Source organism: Magallana gigas, chromosome 6 (assembly GCF_963853765.1).
Source record: "Magallana gigas chromosome 6, xbMagGiga1.1, whole genome shotgun sequence".
NCBI lineage: Eukaryota > Metazoa > Mollusca > Bivalvia > Ostreida > Ostreidae > Magallana > Magallana gigas.
Genome location: NC_088858.1, coordinates 8671902 through 8689266, shown reverse-complemented (window position 1 = coordinate 8689266; position 17365 = coordinate 8671902). Strand labels below are relative to the sequence as shown.

The 17365-nt window shown below is 34.8% G+C and overlaps 1 protein-coding gene across 1 annotated transcript in view; it reads left to right on the top strand.

Annotated features, from left to right (window-relative positions):
- Positions 1–268: 268 nt before the first annotated feature.
- LOC105323205 (uncharacterized) overlaps positions 269–17365 on the top strand; it is a 37900-nt gene continuing 20803 nt past the window's right edge. Inside the window, exons 1-5 of the mRNA XM_066087862.1 lie at positions 269–627; positions 11771–12145; positions 13893–14050; positions 15619–15793; positions 16955–17293. Of these exons, the coding sequence (XP_065943934.1) occupies positions 519–627; positions 11771–12145; positions 13893–14050; positions 15619–15793; positions 16955–17293 (1156 nt within the window). The 5' untranslated portion in view covers positions 269–518. The remainder of the gene's footprint in view (positions 628–11770; positions 12146–13892; positions 14051–15618; positions 15794–16954; positions 17294–17365) is intronic.

The window sequence follows — 17365 nt, the reverse complement described above, 5'->3', positions numbered from 1 at the left end:
AATGTGATAGATGTCAGTTCTGAACGAACAAGTTAAACGGGTTAACATTGACATTAACGCTGGTCAAGGGACGGAATAACACGCAGCCTGGTGACTTGGCGAAATAGTATTTTACCTGTGTCAGATCCGATATAAATGATATCATCTGATTAAAAGTGAAAAACAGCGGATCCTCAGGTGAAAAGCTCTGTATAACTGTATTGGCCGTACCTACCTGCAACCAAGCGTAACACAGCGACTACTATAGCCTCCAGGTAAATTCTGTATATAACGCTATTTCACGCGACTTTGCCTTTTGGTTACTCAAAACTTAACACGCATGCTAACTATATGCCAACTACTGGTCATTATTCGACGGGGAAATATAACTGTCCGATCATCTTTACACACCGGCCATCAATAATTCCCGTGTTTGATTTTGTAACCTACAGAATGGTTATGGTGGGTGTCGTGTGCTTAAGTGATGACTAGAGTTCTTGGATTTTACGTCTGAAAGTCAACTTCTCTTATCGCCTGTCATGGCCCCAGCCTATGATAATTATGGACGATTATCGATATTTCTTCTCTTCTTGTTGTGTCCACATGTATTCTGTGAATCTGAGCCAGTGAGCAATACTTTAAAACCAGGTAAGAAATAATAATATGGACTGTCTTCTTAATTTGTGCTGTGCAATTAAGTTAAATATTTCTGTCATTATATGCGAGCAATAATTCATATGACGTTTTCAAGGAATGGTGTGTGTGAGTGTGTCAATTAATCTAAATTCTGTTGGATGTTAATTTTTGTTGTACGTAAATCCTACAAATTACCTCTGTTGCAGAGTATTGTAGATCACTTTATCCATTTCATAACGAGATCCAAGTGTATTCAGTTATCTTTTGTCAACTTTTGCTACCCGTTTGGATTAAGTGTACAGACCAAGTACCTTTACAAAACAGCTGTTCCAATTGTTCGGCTTCAGCTTGAGGACAAACAACTTATTTGTGGCCATAAAAACTCGTGTCCATCATTGCTCATTAGAAGAAAACAGACTAGGGGTCGGTTATTTGAAAGATTTATATCAGTATTATGTGGTATGAAGACATTGAGGGTTTCGGAGCTGTTTTGTCTGATGGTTTTCTATCCTTCCCCGTTGTTGTTTTCATAAATTTCCCCCTGTGTAGACAGACGATGGTCACTCTGTGTTCGCTGACCCTAGTGTGGGGTGATTATGAGCTCCACACTGTATACTGTTTTCTGTGTATTACTCCGTTATCATGGTCAATAAATCTGACAATGGTCACGCTTCGTTAACCCTGTGGTCGCATTCTTCAGTTTTGTAATCGAGGGGACTATAAGATTAGTACATTGCTAACGAAGAAATGTAAGGCTCTGCATTAATATATAAAAGGCTTGTGTAACCATGAACACAGCCTGGAGTTTAGGGAGAGGGACATTCAGGGTCATTATTAACTAAGTACATAGCGATGATGGAACATCTACTTCCTAATGATCTATATCAATGAATGCACATAAATACCATTGTTCGCAGACATCAAGTTGTTTTACATACATTTATTTTATCGTTCGTGCATGTGCAGTGCAAATTCTGATTAGCCTTTGAAAGACCCTCTATCTATATCGGCCACTTAATGTCATCTCTGTGAAACGGTGACATGTGTGTTGTACATTGTGCTAGGCATATCACTCGCCAAAATTTACAAAAATGATTGAACATGAATATCAGAATGTTAATAATTAGTCTCTCTCTCTCTCTCTCTCTCTCTCTCTCTCTCTCTCTCTCTCTCTCTCTCTCTCTCTCTCTCTCTCTGGTGAAAACCAGAAAAAGTGCGCCTGTTTCTTTTAAATTTTGGAAGACGTAAATCACGTTAAAAATGATAATTCCACAAGATTACCGCCTGAATTCATAAGATATTGGCTCTTATACGAAATAATGATTCATATATCTAATTCATTAAATCGGAAATGGGGGTGATTGTGTGATTGACTTCGTTAAAGATGATAAAGTGTTTATTTTTTGTACTCGTAGAAGTGAATTCGCCGTCAACTGTTTACTCTAGCGACAATCCTTGGCGTCTGGGCTCATTAGTTCATGAAAAAAGTGAAACTTTACTGATCCATTCTTAAGCTATCATTTGCGTTTTGGATGTAAATGTTTGGAGTATGAAATCGAGTTTGATACAAATTTGATTGTATCATTTTACCTTTTTTTGCCGTAAATATTTCCCTATTTACAATTACGACAACAAGAAAATTCATTACGCCAATAAGCTCGTCGAAAATTGGCAGTTACTGGCTACATGGTAAGATTATTTATCTCTTTTTATGTTGTTGTTACATATTTGTGTACACACTTTATCAAACAGCATGACAAAAAATACACTGTAAATCGTCTCATGTCAAAGTCTTGACCACATAAAAACCTTTCCACAAGAAAACGAAGAATCATCGCCACAATTTTTTTTTCAAGTATAAATGATATGTACATATATTAAAACGAAAGCAATGCCGGAGGAACATTTTGGAATGCAACGACCTAACCCTAGTTCTGATCCTTCTCCCGAGACAGACCGTTTTATTTCCACGTAACCATTGCTTCATTCACCTGATTAATGTGGTTTTCAAAATACCGTGGTTGTCAAAATACTTGCGAATTCTTTGGATTCGTTGGTTTTGAATTTTGGTCACACCATTGACGCAGCTGTGTTAGAAAGCATCAACTCTTTGAAGCAGAGTACTTAATATTCAGCATGTACAAGGTGTGTACGGAATTACAAAATAAAAAATATGACACGTCATCCCACATTTCTTAATTAATACAAGAATAATTAAAGCTTGGGCCTTTGAATCCCTAGTTTTGTTGTTGGCATTCATCTACTCTGAAAGTGAACTTGTTGGGAGTCTATGACATGTAAATAACATATAACACATGCTTGCCAATGAAATGTGTAAAGAAGCCATCTAACATTGCAACCTCTGTTGTGAAAAACGTCACTGATGGCCAATAAACGATTCTATAGTTTCACGCAATATATAAACGTATCTTTGCATACAATTATAATGATTCCAAAGATACGTGAATGATAACGATGGTATTTTTACAAGCGGCATATACTCTATACATTTTGCAATACATTTTTCATTCATGCATGACACAAAAAGTCACATGATTGAAATTTATAGCAAGCTTTACATTGAATTTTTTTTATAATAAACATTAGTACTTGACTATTATTTTGATTAGACAATGCAATTGCCTTTTTGCAGGTTAGGTGCGAGTAGATATGTTTAAATTTGTAGATTGATAACTAAGACTTGTTTGTATCATTTATCCATCAAAGATATTTCGAGCGATTTAGAAAGTAGTATTCACTGTCAATATATAAAGAAACCGGTCTATTTTCTTTCTATGAACATTTTACAAATGGTAGTCGACCGATTTTACCATAAAAGACATTCTTATGTCTTTTTTTTTCAATACATGCATTTTATTTATTCACTTGTAAAAGTCGAATGATGTATGCATAGAACAAAAACTTTTAAAATCTTTTTATTTATAATTCAATATAAAACATCGTGTACTTTACCTAACATTGGAATTTAATTTGAATGATGAATATCATTCGTTTTATTTAGACACAAAGTTAAGGACATTAGACACACCTCTTTCTTGTCAGCCAGGAATCCGCTTGACATCAGACCGCGAAAAAAACACACTCTAGACTTTTTGTACACACGTTTTTGTGTATTTTCATTGTTGGAACAACAACAGTTTATATTTTTGCCAACCTTTTCACGAGATTTTTGTAGATCGAGTGAAAAACCCCGTGTAGATCAATGCATGTACAACATTTAGAAAACATGAATCCATTGCTTGCTGAAAGTTGAATTGATACATTGTAAATCTTGTAAAAATGTAAGGCATCATAAAAACTTCTTTAAACGTTCTATACGATTCATTCATGAAGTCCTCATTTCATGATGAACAATTATGCAATGCTTGTGTTGAAATGATTGGCTAACGAGTAAATCTTATAAAAGGATAAGAATGTGGATCCGGACTAATAGTGTACTTATAGTGTTGTCTGTTTGTTGGACATTATTAAGTGTGTTTTTATTCTGGTACAATGCCTTTTCTTTCTATTTTGCTTTTAATAATTGTTCGCGTTTCAATTCATTGTTTCATATATGGTTCTAGCTGCAATAATGTAGCCATCTCCCATTTTTCGTGCGGGTTTTATGTTAATTTCACAGTACAAAAATTTTATATGAGGAATGTCCGAATGACTCGATTTGTCTATTATGAACTGAGTGGTTTAACAAGATAGCACGGGGCCACCTGTATACTTATCTTCCACATATATCTTTTATTGTCTCCCGGGGACAAAGTACTGATGTTCTGTTATTCCTTCTAGCCAGTCGTGAATTCAGACGAAAACAACAACTCTGCATGTATTAAGATAAAGCGGAGATTTTTGGTCTTTGATAATGGATCTTGATTTGTGTTGCGCAATATGTACGATGTACATGCATTGCACTGTGTCGTCTCTCGTACCAGGTGTAATTAATCAGACACGTATCGATTAGGATTATGTTTATTTATTTCCAGAGAATGTACTTGTATTTACAAAATTGAGTGTAACATTATAGTTTTGCTAGGTTATACTGCATTTAGACTCACCCGTCCCGAAATGGTTATAATTGGTACAGTGTGAACCACCATAATGTTAAGGGTTCGTTCTGTGACATACAGCTAAAAATGGTGCGCCCTCTCTCTCTCTCTCTCTCAGTCTCTCTCTCATTATAGCACAATACTTACGCTTCATCTTTGACGAACATATAACAGATCTGTACATATAATTCATTTTCAATGTTACCCATCTAATTTCAAAAAGAGTTTAAGAGAAAAATATTATCACAGTGGGAAATGGTTTAATCTTATGATAATTTGGCTATCCAAGCTGTCTTAGAGAGATATTGCGTCGGATGTTCCAAAAGAGCTTTTTTCAGAGTGGTAAACAATAGTCTTTTTGAACTTTGAAGTTCAAAACATGTTCTACAGAAATCCTTTAAAATTCATAATGCATATGTGGAGTGATAAACATTTACGCCATATTCAATATGATTAGTGTGTACGACGTATTTTTTTGTTCAATCTGAAGTCATAAATCAATCAACCAAGATTTTTAGCACAGCTAGGACAGAAATAGAGTGTATATATTTATCTATTTTATTGTGAAGTTTTGTTTTCGATTGAACGGTTCATTACAAATTATAGAATGTTGCTGTCATACTAGTATACAGATTCACTGGACCTATGACTTTAAATAGACCTTTTAATGTAACCCTGACCTCGGAACATGCGATTTGCACTCAACTCACTTCCAATGAAATTGTTACAAAACCTACACTAATCTTGGATGTTTCCTTTATAAGACAACGATGGCTACTGATGTCAAATGGAAACAATTTTTCTTATAATAATACGTATATTGGTAAATAAACGCCAGACTTTACCAAATCAACCAGACCGCAGGCGGCTTAATTAAGTAAACCTTCCAAGCTTATGATATCAATAATGGTGCAAAGGAGTTGTCAGCGTGAATGCACCGTAAAACTTGAGCCAATTTGCATATAGTTTTCTGTAGGCGAAAGTAAGCGTGTTTAAAGGCTTGAATTATAATTATGTTCACCCCCAAGAAAAACACGACTGGCCCTGTGTGTACAATAAGTCAGAGGGATATGTACAGACGAGTGTAGAGTTGTGATGAAATTAAGACAGAACATAAATTAAACGTATTTTACATCAGGGAAAGTTGAATGATGTACCATTGTAAGATTGATTGTGTTTTAAAACAAGAGTTGATACATTTGAATGCAAAAAGATAAAATAAAAAATAGTGGGGTTTTTGGCAGCCTGTTGGGTGTGATAAGTTTCGGTTTTTTAGTTGTTGTTTGCATTTTTTTTGTTATTAATTTGTCTAATCCATTTGCAAGGTGTAAAACTGTTGAATGTTCTGGTTAATTCACAGACAAAATAAAAAATAGAGTAATATACTTTTGAAAATGTAAGTATTGCAAAATACATATGCATTCTAAATACATTAATTTTAGCTTTAAACTGAATGCATATTTGGGGATTGTGTTCAAGCACGATCTGAAGTAATCTAACAGTATACGTTCCACATAACGACTACTACCCTGCCTTGGGGATCCTACACATGTGTGCTCCGATTCAGTTTACCGTTACTTTGTTTATTCACATTATATAAAGAGTTAAATCGTTTTAGCTGGTAATTGTACAAGTTGTATTTTTGTCAAACGATTTTGTAGAAATAGTTATAGAGGTTTTTATGCAAATGTGTAATTATCGCAATAATTAATTTGAATAATAAATTTTCAGAAACGGTTTTCCTTAATCGATCGATTGTGTTGATTTTTCTTCTCTGGTTGTGATCTGCATAATACCTGGAACCGGCTGTTCTTAACTACGCCCCCGTTTAAGGCGGAACAAAGGGCCGTTTGCCCACTATCGTCCAGACTAATATTTGTCATGTCTCATCATCATCATGTGATCAAGCATAGACATTTACGTCATCCATGAAATGCTCCATCGTGCACTAAACATCACGTGGACTGTTTGACCATAGGAATTATTCTGCTAGCCCGAAAATAGTTTCATTGTCCATTGACCACAGCAGAATACTGTCCGAGCATTTTAGGTTGTTTTTTAAATGATCCAATTATTTGTTGAAACATATTAAACTCTTTGAAGCAAAAATCAATCTTTTTTTAAATTTCAAACAACTGTCTGTTTTCTTACATTTGTAAATGTATATGTCATTTAATTTCTTGTTTGTGGTTTACCGTTTTAAATCTAGGTCTTCAGTCATTATTGCACAACACGCCAAAAGCATGAGCCACTCCGATGGGTTTAACATGAATACGCAGGAGTATATAGATACATCAAATCGACAGTTTCATCCTTTTTTTATTTTTTGCATATTAAAAACTTGTCTAGAATATGTTGCAAAAACCATCTTTTCATATCAAAACCATAAGTAGTTGATCTCAGATTGCATACTGGCGTGGAGAACACGTAAAGGAGTGTAAAAGACATATATAGAGAACGACGGGTTTTGTATATAAAAAATACACTTAATGACCCCGCCCTTTGGTGACGGACAACTATTGCTCAATAACTCCCAATACGTCCCAATCTACCATTGGCCGACCACCGACGAGCAATTTAAGGACATCACGTTACGTTAGTCAGAGAAGAGTTACGATTGGACGGCGATCAATTTAATACAGTACCTATCCATCACTGCATTTGAAGTTATATGTTGGTGGTCAGTCATTTCGATCCCTCCGTAGAGAGTCTAGAAAGATACTCTGCTCTTGGGAAGTCGTCAATCTAACCCTGTGTTTTTAAGTCACGCGAAAAAGTGATTTTTCAATACGGTATTTTTCTGCATCCTGATCATTCAGTAGAAGAGTCATTATACCTATGTTGAAAGATTTCTTAACTTATTTCATTTTGTAAAGCTGAGTTACAGGTAATAGGTCTGTACAAACTCCATATTAGAATACCACGTGATTTGAGGTTTTATGACACATCGATGTATGATAGTTGATAATAACTTATTCCAATGACATTTTGAAAGTGTGCAGGACTTCCTCTATAAGATGCACAGACGTCAGACACAGATGTAGTCATTCTCTGGTGACAACTTCCTTCCTCCTTTGTTCGTATCATTTCGTTATATTGATAACGTCTGTGTTTTGCTTTTGTCTGGACAAAACTAATAAAAAAGAAAAATTAGTGAAATGCTGTATTCATATTATCATTCACATTAGTTTTCATAATTCAGTTGTCAATTTTGAAGGTTTGTCGCCACGTGCACCATACAAAAAGTTTACAATGTTGGAAAAATTAAATGCACATGTATATGAATATATATACCTGTAAAGGTATGATTTGTTTTTGTATGGTTACCCCAAAAAGCAGTATTACATAGCGCAGCTCTGTTAAAGGGGCATGGTCACGATTTTGGTCAAAAATTATTTTTTTGATTTTAATGTTTACAATGCTTCAGTAAGGCATTTTTAATAAGCAACCAAAATTTGAGTGTCGTTTGATGAGATATAAGCGAGTTACAGAGCTTACAATTTTTCGCTATGTAAACAAAGCGTTTGTTTACATTTCGAATGTTGAAGTGAATATTCCAGTTTTAGACCTAAAATAAATGTGTTAATCGTTAGGAACTGTTTATTTATGCTTAAAATGAATAATAAGATAGAGAAACCAGCTTTAAAAAGATTTTTACTGGTATATTGAACACATGTAAACAAAAACAGGGCACGAGCCTTGTTTACACGACGAAGAATTGTGAGCCCTGTATCTTGCTTAAAACTCAACGACTGGCACTCAAATTTTATTTTATCATTAGAAATGCATTCTTGCAGCATTGCAAATAATAACAAGAGGCCAATTGGCCTTAACGGTCACCTGAGTAGCATATATCCCATACACAAACTTGTCATGGAGTCTCATATATGCATCTAATTAATTAGGTTTCATACTGAAGTAAAAAAAATATAATTTGTAATGACGACCACATTTCAAAAAGAACTGTGAAACCTATTATTTTGGTGAAAAACTAAAAGATCTGGTCTACAAAATCATGAATTCAGTTTTCCTTTCAGGTGTGTGGGAGTAAATAAAATAATTTTTTAGCATTATATGCATTAACATCTATACATCCATTTTGGCCCTGCCCTAGAGTCAAAACCCATCCTTGAGGGGGACATGAAAATTAAAATTTCAGTAGAGGACTTCCTGGTAAACATAATTATTAGTCAGTTTTTTTATACAGATGTGTGAGAATAGAGAAGAAAATTTTTAAACATTATATATTATTAACACTATATTGCTATATTGCCCCCCCCCTTCATGTCCTGAACCCCTGACCCAGGGGCCATGAATTTCACAATTTAGGTAAAGGAGATTGTGGATATCATAACCATGTATTCAGTTTTTTGCCCACATGTGTGGGAGTAGAAAAGATTTTTTAAGGTTTAATACATTTTTACTATATGGCCATATTGGCCCCACCCTAGAGCCTGAACCCCTGACCCAGGGGTCATGAATTTCACAATTTTGATAGAGGGCCTCATGGACATCATAATCATGCATTTAGTTTTTAACAAATATATATGGGAGTAGAGAAGAAGATTTTCTAAGATTTAATACATTTGTACTAAATGGCCATATTGGCCCCACCCTAGAGCCTGAACCCCTGACCAAGGGGTCATGAATTTCACAATTTAGGTTGAGGGCTTCATGGACATCATTATAATGCATTTAAGTTTTCGACAAATATATATGATAGAAGAGAAGAAGATTTTCTAAAATTTAATACATTTTTACTATTTGGCCACATTGGCCCCACCCTAGATCCTGAACCCCTGACTCAGGGGTCATAAATTTCACAATTTTGGTAGAGGGCTTTATGGACATCATAATCATGTATTTAGTTTTTTAAAAATATATATGGTAGTAGAGAAGAAGATTTTCTAAGGTTTAATACATTTTTACTATATGGCCATATTGGCCCCACCCTAGAGCCAGAACCCCTGACCCAGGGGCCATAAATTTCACAATTTTGGTAGAGGGCTTCATGGACAACATAACCATGCAACCAGTTTTTTCCTCACATGCGTGGGAGTAGAGAAGAAGATTTTTGAAAATTTGGCTTTTTTTGCATATTTGGCCCCGCCCGTGGCACCCCAGGGGTGGTAGAGCCATGAATTTCACAATTTAGATTCTTCTTACCATAGAGATGCTTCACACCAAAAATGGTAACGATTGGCTTGGTAGTTTTCAAGAAGAAGTTAAAAATGTAAAATTGTTAACGCACGACGCACAGACGCACGACGACGGACGAAGACCAATTGCAATAGGTCACCTGAGTGACTCAGGTGACCTAAAACAGAAAAATAAAATTTGACCAAAATCGTGACCATGCCCCTTTAAGGTGCGCCCGGTGGAATACACAGTTCTGACAAAATCATAACTCTAAAGGCACGTTATTCCATTTGTCAGGATCGCCGACATTGTATTTAATAGCTCCATTTTGCCTAACAATACGTGTTAAGATCGTAGTGCTTTCTCAGCTGATAACTTTATCCATGGCACACAAAATTTGAGTCCCTGTATTATTATAAGTACCTTAATTTCATTAGACGTAAGTTAATGAAACTGTTGTAGCTGCTCTATGTAAGCAAGTCAAAGAAATTAAATCACAACATTTATGATATATATGCGCAAGTTAGAGATCAAATGGTTTTAAAAAATATTGTGTGAAACGGGGAGAGAAATTTTCAAAGTATATATGTGGATTTTATTTCATATTATGTTAAATATCCCCATTACCAAGTGCATGTATTTCACAGAGATCTCGATTAGATCTAATATATAGCCTCTGTAACAGAACCGTTTTTGGAAGTTCATAGTCTCGTTCAACTCGACGCTCGGCTGTCTCCGTAAATCCTTGTCGGAGATTTACGGTGTTAGCCGAGCATTTGGTTGAACGAGACTAGAGTTCAATGTTGCTTGGATCCATACAATGTTCGAGAAATATATCTATTACTGATACATAGTTTGATTGAATTAATTTTATCTTTAAATATTATTTAACATGATTCATATGGGGGTTTCTCGACATTCTTGTCGAAAAAGTCCAAAAATTCATATTATAAAAATGTGCGTAATTCAAATTAAAAACTATATGTACTTCATGCAAAATAACATATGATTTTAAAATAAATAAACATCGACAAAATCAACTCCCGTCAGTTCTTCAGTACTGTGATTATGTGTTAAAACTTAGCTTTACGGAAGCTTTGGAATAACCGCGAAGTAGTTTTCATCCGTATATGCAGTGCGTCATGGGGCATCGTATTTTATATTTGCGCTTTATGAAACAAACCATAGCCACTGTTTGATTTATATTCGTTTGATTACGCATTCTTGTGAATAAACTAACTGTATTTTTTTTAGACTGTGTCTTAGATTTCAAACCACAAACAAAAACATTTTTCCAAACAATCTAGGGGGGTTTTTTTTTGGGGGGGGGGGGTGCTTTTGTAATAGCAGATGCCACTTTGTTTTTCGCTAAAGTCTAGAAAAGGCCAGTGTTTTTGTTTTTACTTTTAGCCATACGTTAACCAGAACTGAAATATTACATTTGAAGTACATGTAGTTTAATTTGGGTGGGGTGGGGGTGTTATGATGGTAGCGATCGTTGCATAAAAAGTACATGCATGAATCACCAAAGAGGGCATTTTACTGTTTAAATACCATAAAACCGTTTCATTCTTTTGATTTTTTTTTTATTTCCTGAAATAATTATCCAGAATCAACGAATCTGAAAAACATGCCTGTCTCAAAATGCATTTATAGGCATGTATCAAAGTCTATTTTTATACAGTTTGTAAATTGTCCTTTGATAACTTTCATAATTGTAATATGAGTTTAAAATTATAACATTACAAATTAAAGTTGGTAAAGGTCACGATAGGATCATAATGAACGTTGGGCAATTAGATTTAAGTCATCAATATTTTCTTGGTTAAAACTTTAGTGTAACATTCTTCTACCTCTAATCCAAATGGGAAAAGATACAATAAATTTGCCATGGTATTTTGAAGTCTGTGACAGTTGACCATCAGCTGTTACGCCTTACATTGAACTTTTTCTTTCAGATGACTCTCAATGCGAGCAAATCAAACAACCCGAGTGTCTTGGTATTTTCCCCTCTAACTTAACACAATTCCCTAATGATGAATTAGACTTTGAGACTCAAGAGGAAGCGGGATTACAGTTTCATTCCTTTACACCTTTACTTCAAACTCGATGCAGTCCCTATCTTCTGCCTTTCTTGTGCGGTGCTCTGTACCCCCTATGTGTCAATGGCGCAACTGTTCCAATATGTCCGTACCTTTGCGCAATGGCCCGACACGGGTGCGCTCAGAATATGGTTAGATTTGGTTTGGATTGGAAAAAGTCTGTACAATGCCTCGACCTTGACTTTGAAGAACACGACGAGTGTCTAGGGGTCAATGGTATAGAGGATGTAGGTAAGAAACTGTCGTCTGCCTCTGCTTCGCACTGCTTTCGCGGTGAAATGGTTACGCGGGAACCAGCAACCATTTCGTCTTGTTAATTAATAGTAAATTGACATTAGTCAAAGCCTTGGCGTGGTCAAAATGTTGCTAAACGTGCTTTGGGGCGACTGTCTAAAGATATTCGGAGTTATTTCCTTATATCTAATATTTCATTGCTTTCTAGAGCGATATGTTCGCTTATTCTTCAGCGTATTGATGGCTATCTTTTCTTTCATGCCTTAATATGGGCTTCACTGCATAACGTTTAGTATGTTTACTTCATCAGTATTAAGGTGCTTTGGATTACAATTGCTCACAAATCTGACTATTTCGCCGTTTCACTGTAAGGTTTCATACACATCTTTGGTCGTGCAAACATCTATTTACTCTGCAAGATTTTTCCGTCTGTCCTCGAATATGCTACCTTTCGGGCAACATTTGCTAACGAAAATATCACTGCGCATGACGATGAGCTTACTAGATGAAACTTTCAAACTTACATGTAACCTCTAGTTAGCTTGACAATTAATTCATGTGTAACAAAAATCATATATGAATACTAGTTTACTTGTAAAATCATTTGTATTATCTTTGTATGTAATGTTAAGTTATATAAGATGTTTAATTGCAATGATTGCTTTGCCGTGATTGATTTCTTTACAAGTATTGGTCATGTGTTTTGTTATAGAAGCTTTTCCATGCAATGCTTCTATAGAACACTATACACAGGAAAGTTAACGCTATATAGTACAAAAATAGGGTTGGAACATACAACAGAATAAAAAGTTTTGAAATGTCATGACCATTTAAAGAATATTCTTACCCTTTGGAGAGAAAAGCCTTTGTATAACATATACCCAGTAGTTAAATTTTCGAATTTAAAAGCTAAAAACTCTGGTCCGTTTGGTTTTCCAAATGAAGGTTTATTAAAATCAAAATGTATCAACTGAAGCAGGTTGGTAACGTGAACAACAAGCCTTCATAGACTCATTATGGTCTTTTTGCTCCAATATACCAGTCATTGAGACCGTTGTGTTTCGATTCTTTAATTGCATTCGTCTTCTTATTCGATGTACATAAGACTAAAATAGTTTCAGACTTTTGGGTAAATTTTATTAGCAAGGTACTATATTTACATTTTCCAGCATCTTTGCCTGTATAACACGTAGGATCTATTTTGTACTATATAACTAATAATACAAATGACGCCAAATTGAGGCGCCAGCGGGGTTTGTTTATTTATATTTAAATATTTAATCGTACGATGGCCTAAAATTATATAAAAATATAAGTAATAAGGAATCATTCCTTGAATATTATGAGGTGATAATTTCGGTTGGGGCGTGATCAAATCTATCAAAAAGCCTTTCTTTTAATATTATGAGGTGATAATTTCGGTCGGGGCGTACTCAAAGAATGATTCCTTATTCCTTATATAAACGGGTACTGTACTGTATCATCCATGAGTTTCTATCATAAAAAGCTTCCAGTATCAGTTCATGTGACAGAAATTGTCATCATTCAGACATCAACGTGAATGTCCCAAAGCTTGGATACATGCGAACAGTGTGTGTAATACATCGAAATATTCTACTTGTATAAACTAATGAATAATTGTATTAGTTTTTTTGACAAAGTACGACCTACAGTTTGAGAAGTTTAGTTTTCTGTATAAAACCAACATGAATTTACCTATATATGCATTTTAATCCTATTTTAGGGTTGTTTATAAGATTAAAAGTTGGCCAAACCTTATCGAAATCCAAAGGACGTGTAGAGATCTCAAAGGACAATGTCACGTGGGGCACGGTGTGCGACGACTTCTGGGACAATGACGCAGCAACTGTCGTCTGCAGACAAATGGGGTTCCGATGGGGAGTAAGTATAATTGTACCTCATCTCTCGCCTTCACTTTACATGTACATGATTATATAGTCGTAAATGTGTGTCATATGATGATTTGAAACAGTTTAATACAGTAATCTTTTTTTTATTCATAACAATTTTAAACATTAAATGTATATCGTTAAGTGCATTAATTGGTAAAAAGATAGTAAACTTAAAAAAGTAAAAGAATTTTTTTTTCATAATTTCTGTGATACATGTACATCCAATTTTCCATAGAATAAAAAGATATGTAGATGTCTTGTAAAAGACGAAGGAAGTGTTTAAAAAATAAAAGCAGTGAGCGCTTTCGGATTCAAAATAAGTTCCTATTGTTTGTTTCATAAACTTCTATTTACATAACTGGTATTGATCAAGCTTACAAATTAGACAAACCAATTTGCTCGGACCCCCCCCCCCCCCATTCAATTCTTTCCTATAGATTGTCACGCAGAAAACCCTTGCTAAAGGGTTTTTAGAATAAAATGACGTACACTCAAAATATGGCTGAAAATTCTAGCTTTTACAGAAGACTTAACTTCGGTTATTTTTTTTTTTTTTGCTCTGGGGTATCTTCTCTGTTTGTCTCAAATAAATATTAAAATTAAAAAAAAACATACCTCTTTGGTACACAAACAATTTATGAAAACTTTATACATGTACAGTACCATACGGAACATTTATAGCCACAGGACCCAGCAGGCTTTTGATTTTATATGTGTATTCGTTAATTTAAACATTTATTTTTAAGAAAGAAAAAGAAGATCGTAACGATTTTTATAGGTTCATCTTTTCATTTAACACTCCTAAACCTAAACGTCGCAAATATATTATCACGAAACAATCCGGATAAAACTAGGTAGTTTAGTCGGTTTTGTAGTTTATTTGCTTTTCGCGGGAAGTATCAAAATGAAAAGTAGAGCAGAGGTGGAGATAGGCCTGAAAATGAGCAGTGTTAACTTACATTTAAAAGTGTCAGCCAAACAGAATATCAAAACTGTGTATATTTCCAATATTTAGTTGGTGAGCTTGGTTTGACATGTTTGATTCTGAAGATAAAGAAAAAAACCTCACATATCAAGATCGACTTTGTTTACGTTACAATTGCTATGAGCTGCATGGCAAGCAAAGTAGAGACTAACGTTTTCTGGGTTGTTTTATATGCCAATCTTTTGATTATTAGTTGTACTTTCTCAAGATATATATTTATCAAATTTCCTAAATTATTCATTATATCGGAGACATAAATAAATGTTATTTATGTCTGATTATATTTCATGAATATCTCTGGGTTCAAACGATGTCCATACAATAGTCTGTGATAGAATGAAAATTAAAATATAAAACAAAATTGTTGTGTATTTCTGAAGTGATTTTGGTTTCAGATTTAAGTTAGTTTTTTCACGAATATTTTTTTACATTTATACAAAGAATGTTTCGCAAATTAATAATTAATAGGCACTGAATCTGGCATGTTTAAAATTATGATATATCGTAACTTAGTGGTATAACATTATATTTATTGATGAAAAATACTGATAGAGATGTTGACATGCTTTTAGATAGGGTACTCCCTAGCCCACTATGGACCAGGTGACTCTGGCCAGCCCATCTATCTGGACGAGGTGGTGTGTGACGGCGATGAAAAGTCCTTGCTAGAGTGTAATTCAAATACCTGGGGGACCCACAACTGTAATCACCAGGAGGACGCAAGTGTCTCATGTTATAATGTAACAGGTAAGCATAGAGGTGCAATTGTCATGACTGTGTTATTTACTTATTATGTCACGTATAACTACATGTACATGTATATATAAGGTTTTAGGATATGCAAGTGTCTCATGTTATAATGTAACAGGTAAGCTTAGAGAGTACAATTATCATGACTGTGTTATTTAATTATTAAGTCAGGTATAAGCTAAGTGTCTCATGTAATAACGTCAAAGGGAGGCTCAGTGGAGGTGTAAGCGTCACAATCAGATTAGTAACAGACCAAGCTACTGCTAGGTGTAACAACATCACAGGTAAGTGCAGAACATGCAAGTATCTTATGATACAATGTCACAGCAAACATCATTTTCTGTCATGATGATACTGGTTTGTGTAATGATGATCTTGGTTTAACAACGATGTAGACAGATCTCTTATGTAACAGGTTAACCACTATGAGAATAACATTGTAGTTGATCATGGATCTTTATTTTTCAACATGAACCATCTAAAGGAGTTTAATTTTAATGATCTTTATGTCAAAGCTTATAAGAGACTAATTGTATCAGATTTCATCAAAGGTAAGCCTAGAGGAGAAGCTTAGAGGAAGGTGTAAGTTTCAATTGATATGTCACAGGTATCTCAGGTGTTACAATGTCTCAGGTTAGCTTGGAGGAAAGTGCAAGTGTTTCATAATGATTTGTAATAGGTAAGCTGAGTTATCAACTTGGGTGTTACAGGGTAATAAGTATATGTACTAGAACACCTAAAGGCACAGTTAAGTGTCATAATCTAATATACGAAAAAAAGTATGAACTGTCCCAACTCTGTAAAAACTTACTGCAGATTTCTAATTAAATGCGAGGAATTAATATTCACGTAAAATCGCAAGAGGCACATCTCACATATTTTAAAATCTTGCTTTTATTTTTCAGACAGATGTCTAAATGAGACTATGATAAAAATTTGGGGTTGGCAATTTTATATTTTCGCGATTTGATGCTAAACAGTTAAATCACGGAATTAAGTACTCGCATGATATATATGGAATTTACAGTACTTTAGTTATTCTACAATCCATTAAGCCCTTTTGAGTACATCTCAAAAGCCAGATAAGTTATAATTTTTCCACTGTTTTTCTGTGATCTCTATGTAAATTCTCTACTAGTACGTTTTCTGTATTTCCAGCAAGATTAAATCATGCATCAGACCAAGATAATGTGGGAACAGTGGAAATCAGTGGTATAAAGGGCTGGTCCCAGGTGTGTGATGAAGGCTGGGATGAAACGGATGCCACCGTCCTGTGTAAGGAGCTGGGCTTTGTCCATGGATATGCCATCACTAATGCTGACATTACTAAGGGAGATTTGTCAACCTTCACGGATGCTTTCTGGAAATTTAATTGTACTGGAAATGAAACCACCCTAGCTAACTGCACAAAAGCGGACCATTGGCAGGGTCATTGTACAAATGGAAATCTAGCAGCTGCAGTCTGTCATAAAAAACATAAGGATAAAGTCAATAATAGTAAGTGTACACAGGACACCATAATGTTGTTACAATCTTTTATTCCTCTGTGTGTAATTTCATAAGAATTCC